The sequence below is a fragment of the Octopus bimaculoides genome, chromosome 3, assembly GCF_001194135.2.
Source record: "Octopus bimaculoides isolate UCB-OBI-ISO-001 chromosome 3, ASM119413v2, whole genome shotgun sequence".
In the NCBI taxonomy this organism is placed as follows: domain Eukaryota; kingdom Metazoa; phylum Mollusca; class Cephalopoda; order Octopoda; family Octopodidae; genus Octopus; species Octopus bimaculoides.
Window position 1 is genome coordinate 135,687,686 of NC_068983.1, and position 10,583 is coordinate 135,698,268.

The 10,583-nt window shown below is 34.1% G+C and overlaps 1 protein-coding gene across 3 annotated transcripts in view; it reads right to left on the bottom strand.

The window, feature by feature from the left end:
- The window catches only part of LOC106872004 (GTPase HRas), a 154,207-nt gene extending 144,830 nt beyond the window's left edge, over nt 1-9,377 (bottom strand). The window contains exons 1-2 of one of the 3 annotated variants that reach the window (XM_014918808.2): nt 8,809-9,377; nt 7,912-8,073 (exon numbers count right to left, since the gene is read on the bottom strand). In XM_014918808.2, the coding sequence (XP_014774294.1) occupies nt 7,912-7,942 (31 nt within the window). In that variant the 5' untranslated portion in view covers nt 7,943-8,073; nt 8,809-9,377. Of the gene's footprint in view, nt 1-7,911; nt 8,074-8,290; nt 8,310-8,808 lie in introns of those variants that run through there. The other 2 variants (XM_014918807.2, XM_052966560.1) reach the window with 2 other exon arrangements.
- Nucleotides 9,378-10,583: the final 1,206 nt, after the last annotated feature.

A 10,583-nucleotide genomic window follows, 5' to 3' on the forward strand; every position in this document is an offset into this window, starting at 1 on the left:
ATATATATATATATATATATATTTCTATATATATATATATATAATAACATAATATATAAATATATGCATATATCCATACATATATGTACATACCTTCATCTATATGTATACATACATGCATATATGGGTATATGACATCACAAAAAACGTTGAACACAATGAGAAACGAAAACAGAAAACAAACTTTTTTGCGAACAACGAAAAAAACAGAGAAAAGAGACATGCAACATAAAGAATATTTCCCTTCTTCAGTTTTATTCAACTAATAAAACTTAAAAATATGCTTGTTTTGATCCTTAAGTTCTAATGTTTAGCTTAATTCCATATCTATTTTAAGGCAACCACCACCCACCTAATTTTAAAAAGGCATCCAATAAATCATCATCATTGTTTAACGTCCACTTTCCATGCTGGCATGGGTTGGAGATAATTTATTCATTAAAAAAAAAAAAAAAAAAGCATAACTTATTTTTAAAATGGTGATACGATTTTTTATAAAATAAATTTGTATTAAAAGAAATCTCATCTCACAGAACCCAAAAGTTTCATGGAATCTGTTTCGAGAAATGCTGATCAGGATTGCTTAGTTTTATTTATTTATGGATACAATTTGGCCAGCAGTGACTCTGGTATCACTTTTTCCACACATTACTAACAGGAATGTCAGATGGTTCAAATATCAGAGACAATCTCTAGCAACAAGATTCTAAAGATATCGCCATCATCACACCATTACATCTACCACAGCAATCACCACCACCAATACAACTACTATGTCCTGTTTGGAATAGTCATAAGACCAATTTTGTAATCTACTGAATTAATTCCAGTGTATTGCTGTTGATTCTATACAGATTAAAGTTTGTAGAATTTGAACCATTATCACAACTAGTTTTAGTGCTAATGAAGGTAATGATTTCTTACATGTGCATGTAACATGTGGCTCAGTAATTTACCTTGTTGAAAGCACAAAGCATGTCTGCACCAAAGAATTTGAAATGTGTTTTTATGTTAACCTTGTCCAATTAATTGGTCAAACCATCCCTAACAACTTTCAAAGGTAACCTTAAGCAATTGACTATTTCCTAATTGTACTTAGATCAACTTAGAACACACACACATACACAATCATCTTCACCATCATTTAACGTCCGTTTTCCATGCTGGCATGGGTTGGATGGTCTGACAGGAGCTGACCAGCTGAAGGGCTATTCAGGTTCCATGTCTGTTTGGGCATGGTTTCTAGGGCTGGATGCCCTTCCTAACTCCACTTTACAGAATGTACTGGGTGCTTTTGCACAGCACCAACACCTATGAGCCTGCAAGATAAGGGATGCTCAGCAAGAGAGTTGCAGGGGACAAGCCTGTGTGCAAGAGCAACCATGCTTTTATTTAGCTTGATGTGTCTTTTCAAGCACAGCAAACTGTCAAGTGTCTCAGTCCCCTGTCATCTCCTGAGTCCTAATGTCTGTAGATCCTTTTTCACCACTCCATCTCACATCTCCCTGGGTCTACCCCTTCCACATGTTCTCTCTACAATTAGAGATCGGCACCTCTTGATGCAGCTGATGAGATTCTTTCAGTTTCTGTCTCTCAAACCCACTCACAAGGCTTTGGTTGACGCAAGGCTATAGTAAAACCTGAAACCATGTGGTTGGAAAGTAAACTTCTTACTACACAGCCACACCTGTTCCTTATAAAGACAATGAAGGAAAAATAGTCCTAAACACTACACAATAGCAAACATACAGATCCTTCAGTTAAAGAACCCTAAAAAGACTCAACTGGATCAGTATACATGAAAATATCAGTAACATGACTAAAGAGAAGTTTGTTAAAATTAACTTTTTAACAAGCTCAAAACAGAGAGAATTAAAAATCAAAATTATAAATAGATTTTTCTTTTGTCATTCACTGTAACTTGATACAGACATTAATTGAAATGTGGTTTGAAAGAGTTTGAGGGTTAATTATAAATTAGAACAGAATAGATAATCAAAGCTGAAAGTAATGGAATAGTTTAAATATAACTATTACATTTAAGATTTCTGACCATTCATATACAGTTAGTGAAATAACAGCAAAGGAAATATTCTAAGATATGCTGATGCTTTAAAGCAATGTGGAAGCAAACATGAAAATGGCTTAGCTGCAGCCAATTTCTAAGTATGCAATTAAGAGATTATTTAGGGTTTCAGTTCTTAAGCATGGTCAAACATCACTTTCTAATTATAAGTCTCTTCTAAAATAGCCATTTACCGATATAATTTATCTATTGTATGACATTGTCCATTAGGTCACTTAGAGAATTCACTAGAGCAGTTCTGCACTGTTTTTCCTATGTAGCTGACTGAAGTCAAAGACTTTTAGAACAGAATCTTCATATTTTTTCCCCAAATGTATATTAATAAGGAAAAAAAGGTGAAGTGAAACTGATTCCAAAAGAAAGAAGACTGAAAGAAGACAAATACTATTTCCTGTTAGTATACAGCAAATCCTGGATGCTCACACAGTTGTAGTAACTGCAAAGTTGAATCTTGAAGAAAAATTTAACTGTCTTAAAGGAAATCTCAATAGAATTCTTGGAGTTTATACAAAAACTATTCAAAAGATATGTGAAAGATAAGGTAGAAAATTTCAAAAGCATGTGATTTGAAAAATCGTCTTGGAACATAAATGTAAAATATTTCTTAAATGCATGTAATAAAGAATGGTTTTTTAGAGAAAAATATAGCAGTGAAGAAGAATGTACTGACAACTTCCAAAAATTTCACACATTAATGGAGAGAAGTGAAGACATTTTTCTTTTTTTGTCAGACCAAACATTATTGTTTTATATAAGCTGATATAGGATGTAAAATACTTTAGTCTTCATTTTAAAGTTTTGTTTGTTTGTAGGTCTTAAAAAAAAAACCTTGATGGATTCTATAAATTAATGAATGGTTTCACGAGTTCAAGCCCACTTTTATCTGAAATAGTATCTAATTATATATACTTAACAGGCAATGTTGGTATGCCACAAGGAAATTCCAGTGTGTTATTCGGATTAACATTCATATTCTAATATCTCAAAGAAAATAATGAAAAAAATTAGCAAGCTGACAGGAAGACGTCTAACATGCGTACACATATATAATGTTTAAAAACAAAGAACATGGATGAAAGAGATACTAATTCAAACGTCAAGTGCCAAGAAGCAGGCGGTCGTTGGGTTAACAATGTAATTGAGAAAGGTTATTTAGATGATATAATAGTTGTGAACATATTCCACAACACGTGCAAATATTGGTCGACTTGAGACATGTAAAGAAAACAAAAGGAAGGATTTCAGATGATGCAACATGTACAGGAAGAACGAAAGAAATATTTTAAAGGATATCATACTGGAATAAAGAAAAAGAGGAAATCAAAACTAGGACATCCCAATAGTGAAAAAAAAGTTCAGAACAGTATTATTAGGGTGTAACAGGGCGGGGGTGTAAGCATGTGTGATAAAAGATGATAAAAGGAGGAGAACAAATAGCTGGGAGGTGTAAAGAAACTAAGGTTTGAAATATACAATACTGCTTGAACTCAGTTCACGAAATCCGTTAAAAATATATACAAAGCCAACCAACAAGCAGTATTTTATAACGACAACCATTTCCCTCTCCTCAAGCAAAGTAAAATGTGTACAGAGGGAGGGGGAGAATCCATGACAATTTCCTTGCTACTGTTCATGAAAACTCAACCATAAGGACTATTATTTTGAGTAATATTGCACATATAATGTGATGAAATATCTAAAAATAACGATAACACAATGATATATTATAGCTGTAGATAAAAATATACTAAAATTTTTACTAAATATTGGCACAAATCCAAACATTGAACGCGTGCGAATATTAACAGCATCTGTTCATATGAATATATGCACATAATAATCGTGCTGTTAAGATCTAATATAATATTTATATCCAGATTGAAAGAACATTGTCATAATGTGATAAACGTCGAAAAATCACTGGTAGTTGATAAGTATTGGCGACCGTCTTCAATACCCGGTCGAATTAGAGAGGATGGCTATTAAAAAAAGTCAAAATAATAAGTAGGAAAGTTGAAGTTCATGAACTCAACATACACGCAAACAGTATGTAGTCACATTAAACATTACCGTGAAATAGTGTGTATGTAGTTTGTATTTAAATGGTATATGAACAGAACAATTTTTTTAAGGAGTAGAGGCTACACAATTATACAGCTTATAGGGTGGGGATTAAACAGTACCCGGAATATAGAATTTTTATACGACACAAAGCTTTGGTATTTTTTAAGAGGGGAAAACGGACACAATATGTGTAGCATTTAGGATAGTCATGATACAAATAAGACGAAATGGCCATAACCGGAAATCGAAACCGGTTCACGGCTGGGCTTAGCATGCCGAGAGCTGACATTCTATAGCACTCTAAACATTAGATAAATGTCATTATTAAACAAAATCCTGTCTCTTCTATTTAAATTTTTGAAGACAGACCTACTCAGATCAACAGAAAATAAATGAGAAAAAGCAATAAAACAAATATATTAATAAGGATAGATTTAATCCTTATAAATCGTTTCCCCGTATTGCTGCTAATATATTATAGTGCCCAAAAGTTATTTGGGGATGACAGCGAATTATTCATAATTGTAACCTGGGAGAAATCTATACTCGTTTTGACCTAAGGCATTTATCTCACGCCGCGAACGAGAAACTCCGAGTAATGACTCAGCTTTAAATAAACATCCTACACTAACAAATAATGTTGAGTATTTTCTTTCGCTTAATTACATTCCACACCAGTGTGATCCTACCACGGGTGGAGTATCTGCTTCTCTCTCTCTCATATATATATATATCTTTCGTATAAATATACATATAGTATGCGATTTTGTTCAAGGCGACTATAGAGGAGAGAGAAGTATTAACAGTAAAGCATTTTAAAAGTTGTTGTCAAGGGCGTGTATAGAAGTTAGATAAAATTAAGCGGAATAAAAAGGTTTTTAATGAGTTCCCTATCAGAAAACTAGATATACACTAAAAAAATGAAATGCTGATCAATTTATAGAATAAAATGAAATACTAGTAAAGATTGTCATTAAAGTGTGTTTCTATAGAAAGTGTTGTGTAACTAACAAAACTAAGCAGCTAGTGAAAACCGAATTCCCACTGCTACTATCACCAACACTACTCGTTTGATACATGACCCCTAACAGCTAACAAAATGAGTGTGTACAATATACATATTTATTGTATGAGTGCGAGAACATGTTTATGCGTGTATAAATCAGAGCGAAAATATGTGTGCAGTGCGAATGTACTACAGTGTGTACGCGCGCGCGCGCACATACACACACGAACTACATAGACAACAGAGACCAAAGCAACGGCAGATATATGCGCACCTGCCGTTTTAGTAATTTAAGATGGGAAAAACACCTGTACACTCAACTGCTCGTCGACGGTCATATTATAGAGCAAATATTCAATTTAAAAAGTATGAGCAAAATGAAATGTTTCTTATCACTTCACACTGCCAGCAAAAACAAACTGAATTTAAAAATCATAAATCCCCATGACATTGCCCCACCAGCTGATTATGAAGTAGAGGTAATTAGTAAACAGGTAGTTACAGAAGAACAACCATACAAAATATTTCTCACATAAGCTTAACACAGAGATATAAAGCCAGATCTTAAAGGGACTGGATCGACCCAATGCTAGGACTAGTATCTATTTTATCGATGATGGAAAGATGATTGTTAGTCGCAAGCATCTGAACAAAATTAAATACTATACGGTATTCAATTCAGCTCTCCATTTCTGCCTCACCATTACATACCATGTGTGTGTGTGTATATATATATATTTACACACACACACATATATATATATACACAAACACACACATATATACAAACACACGCACACACACACACACATATATATATATATATATATACAAACACACACACATATATATATATATATATATATATATATATATATATATACAAACACACACAATATATATATATATATATATATACAAACACACACAATATATATATATACATACACACACACACAATTTACGAGAACAACTCATCTATTCAATTCCACGTTTTCTACCCGGCAACCTGGCTATTCACCTTTACTCGAACGCCTTTGGGCAATGAATAATTTGTTCTCACATCCCAATTCTCATATCCTATAAATATGAATACCTTGCACCTTTACAAAATATCAGTATTCTACCCTTTATTTTAAATATTTAATCTATCCTAAGCATTTCCTCTAACAGTTATGAGAGAAAGACTTCAGTAATTTAAATAAGATTTCTGAATAGTCGAAAAACTATATATCACACACATTTAAATGTACAAAAGGGAGTACGAGTACTTCGTTACTTGAAAGCTCGTCATAACGAGAAACTCTGATTAGCGACAGAGTGAATCATCAGCTTTGAACGAATACGCGCACGCGCGCAATAAAGCAGGGATGGGAATAGATATATTGACTATGCCCTCAATCTTTGCCAATATTTGATTGTTTATTTCGAGCAAGGAGACTAGGAAGAAAGAGGCAGATAAATAAAGCAGTTTAAGTTAAACTCCAACTAATAACTATAGGCAACATAAATGATAGAGCCATCCCTCCCACTCACCAATTTACATATAGTATCAGCAGAAAGAATTTATTGAGGGAGGGGGTAACTGGGAGAAGGCAGATGAAAACAAGGCTTTTTTTCTTTGGTTGTAACTGCTAAGCTTCGAAAATACGACGGTTAATCGTATATAATAATTTGTCCTTCCTAAATATAATTTATCCCTTCAACTACAGTTGAAGCAAGCAAAGTGAGAGAACGTACAATCATGTAAGTTATTTGCATACCAGAGGCAAATCAATGAAGCATAAAAGGCCTGGCGTGCATGAAAACCTAGTTTCATTAACTTCATTGGTGAGAATAAACATCGTTTAAGAGAAAAGTTAGTTAAGTCGGAGATCCGAGGTCAAATATAGTTCAAATTTAACATACACAACCGGTCCGAATTCAGTCACAGCAACCAGCTGTGAACGTAACCATTTAATTTAAAAGCACATACACTACTCGATTAAGAAACCGGGGTGCGGCTACATTACTTGAAGAAAACAATAAACAAAAGCATGAAACGAGAACGGGATGTTGGGGTACAGACAGTAGTGATAAAGTCAGCATAAGATGCTGCTTTGTAATTTAATAAAAATCGACGAAAACACAGCAGCAGATTGATGATTGTAGTGGCGGGGTAGTAGTTTCATTACTAACTACCCTGCACATCCTAGTCATTAAACCAGGAGAAATGACACCATAATAATTACACAACATTATTTCCCACTAAACTGCCAACAGGTTTACATAATATCGAAATATTAAAAAAATTTTCTTTGCCATATTGACTGTTGGGACATGCTTTTAAGAACTTGTGGTTACAGAAATCAAAGAATACAGGCATCATTTAAAAGTATCAAATGTAAGTTTTGAAAAAGTGTATCATGCGAAATATCTGAACTAAACAAGGTAATGACATCAGTTAATAAAATTTACATAATCGCCTAACTGTCTCAAGTAGGAAATAATCCCAGCTTTTTAAGGAGAAGGAGATTCTATCACTTTCTAGCAGGTGCATGTATGTGTCAACCTCGGGTAAATTACACATGAAGACTTATTACAATGAGTCAGTGAATGCATCTTGATCGACTATATAAAATTTAGTTCGCGTGCTCATATGGCAGCTAGACAGGTCAGTCATGAACTATAAACAACTCGAGACCAACGCCCTGTTCAGATACATGTGTACACACGGAAATATGATTTTATTAGACAAGTTTTGAATTCCACTTACCTCCAACCACAACCAACTTATATTCAGTCATCAGGCAGTCGTAGCTTCCAACGTTCTTAACACTTTCAGGGAGATAATTCTCTCTCAATATGCAAATAAAATATATTTACTATAAATATATAATCCTTTTTTTTTTTTAGTGACTTCTTCAATCGTGTACTCCTTCGAAAATAGAAAGAAAGAAAAAAAAATCAGTAATATACTATATGAATATGAATGCAAACAAAAAGAATTTTTTAATTGGCTATCGCGACACAAAATCAGTGCAAGGGTAAATCTAAATCTTTACTCGTCGTTCTCCTTAATTTTATAATATTAAATTTTCTATTCCTGATTTGTTTTAAGGAAAAATAAATATATCAGATACACGCAAACAAACCTTTGGATAAAACCCGCCAACTCGTGGAAAGAAAGCAGCGAGTTTTAAGTTTGGTAGGGAGGTGAAGCGTGAGTCGGGGTGTGAAATTTAAATTGTAATGTGAAGATGGTTCAGTTTTAAGTAGTCCATGTTGTGGTGTCAAGCAATATGATTGTCTGTCGAAGCAATAACTAGCAAACAACGGTAGGAAGTAGAAACCAATACAGTAATTTTGCTTTGAAAGAAAATAACAGAAAAATGTGTCGTTATAGCAAAGTGTATTTTCCACCTTTCTTCCGTACACTAACACTTGAGTAGTAAGAAAAGGTAAATTAGAATATTATTTCAGGTGTAAACAGATTGAACTTCTTTTAAAAGTGTTTGTGTAAAGCTAAAACTATAACACCCATCTGCAAACAATTCAGTGATATAAATATTATCTGTAAATAAAAAGTATGTCTATAAAGCAAAGAGATGAAGAAAGCGGAGAGGTGATTTAGTAATCTTAAAGGAGAAACTAAAAAATACTATTTACTTACGAATGTTCTAGTATAGCTTTTTACTTTTCCCGCTCCAGTTTTGATTTCAATTTTTTTCTTTCTGTTCCTTAAGTCTACCCAATGTTAGAAGGAACACATTATTTACTGGAATCAAGCGCCAATCTCTTGTAACGTCCACTGCTGCCACCGTCACGATCCTGCTGCTACCTTGACTCCATGTAAACCTTAGTCAGCCAAGCTATTCTAGAGCTAATGCTGATTGACTTGGCCCAGTTGGGGGAGAGAAAAAAGAACACACATACACACGCTAATTACACTCAAAGAATGAACAACTAAGCACCACAGTGTGGAATGTACTCGTAATTTCTAAGTCCCACCACGGCTGTCTAAGCGCCTACCGACGTCCTGGTTTCTTTCTGTATTGTTCCCACTCTAAAGACACACTGAAGTAGGAGGAGGTCACGCCCATACAAATCACTTCGGTACTCACTACACACGAGGGGACAACACAGGGGAAGTTACTCCGTTTCATAACGTTTTACGAGTAATTATAGAACGAGTGCATAAAATAGAACGTTTTCAAATACGTGATAATTCTCTTGAGTGCGAAAAAATCTTTTCACGCACTCAGTTGCAGACAAACACAAATACATAACTACACTGATATAGATAGTTACATGCATACATTTATATGTATGTATATGCACATATAAATGATCATAATTTCACACCGGTATGATTTGTGATTAAGGAAAAAAGTCAATATTGTTATTTAGAATGGAATAACATTATTTAATCAAAGCTGAGTCTGCATGAGTCTTATACGTGTGTAGCGTGCATATATGCGTGCATGCATGCATGCTTGCGTGCATGCATGCATGCTTGCGTGTATGTGTGTATGCATGTACCTATGCGCACGTGTATGTATATGTGTGTGTGTGTAACAGTTGGTGGTATCATACTGGTTTGAAATACATTTAAGCAAAAGAAAATACTCTTAATGTTAGATAGATTGGATAATATTTAATCAAAGTTGAATCTCAGTGAGTCACCACCAGGAGTTTCTCCTACCTGATCCTCAGGCAACTGATTTTATGGTTAATGAAGCTTTTTCCAGTCTAACTATGGATTAGATCTGTTTGGTTTACGCTGTTAAACCTGACAAGGATTACTGATTTCACATATGGACATTTAACATTGTTGAAACAAGAATAAAAATTTATAATAATTTCTGTAGAACAACATCTGTTGGTGAGGTGAAAATCTATAGTAAAGTTCTTTGTAAATATTCCTATGAAATATTCTAAAAAGAATTCTATTAAGAAGCCTGTAATGAATTCAAATATGATAGGTTAACATATCAATGTAAATCATTATTTGAAACATAAGTTGCCTGTATCTTGTGCTGGCTGTTTTTAGTCAAAGAGAGCATGTTATTGACTTTATTGTAAATGTTTTTGCATTGTTTGCATAGTTTTGTTATGCACACACCTGCACATACACAGACATATATGCACACTTGCACAACTAATGTTTATACACACACGCATATGCCAGCATGGAAGGCGGATGTTAAACAATGATGATGATATATGTATGTGTGTATTATATATATATATATATATATATATATATGTATGTAAATATATCATCATCATCGTTTAACATCCGCTTTCCATGCTAGCATGGGCTGGACGATTTGACTGAGGACTGGTGAACCAGATGGCTACACCAGGCTCCAATCTGATTTGGCAGAGTTTCTACAGCTGGATGCCCTTCCTAACGCCAACCACTCCGAGAGTGTAGTGGGTGCT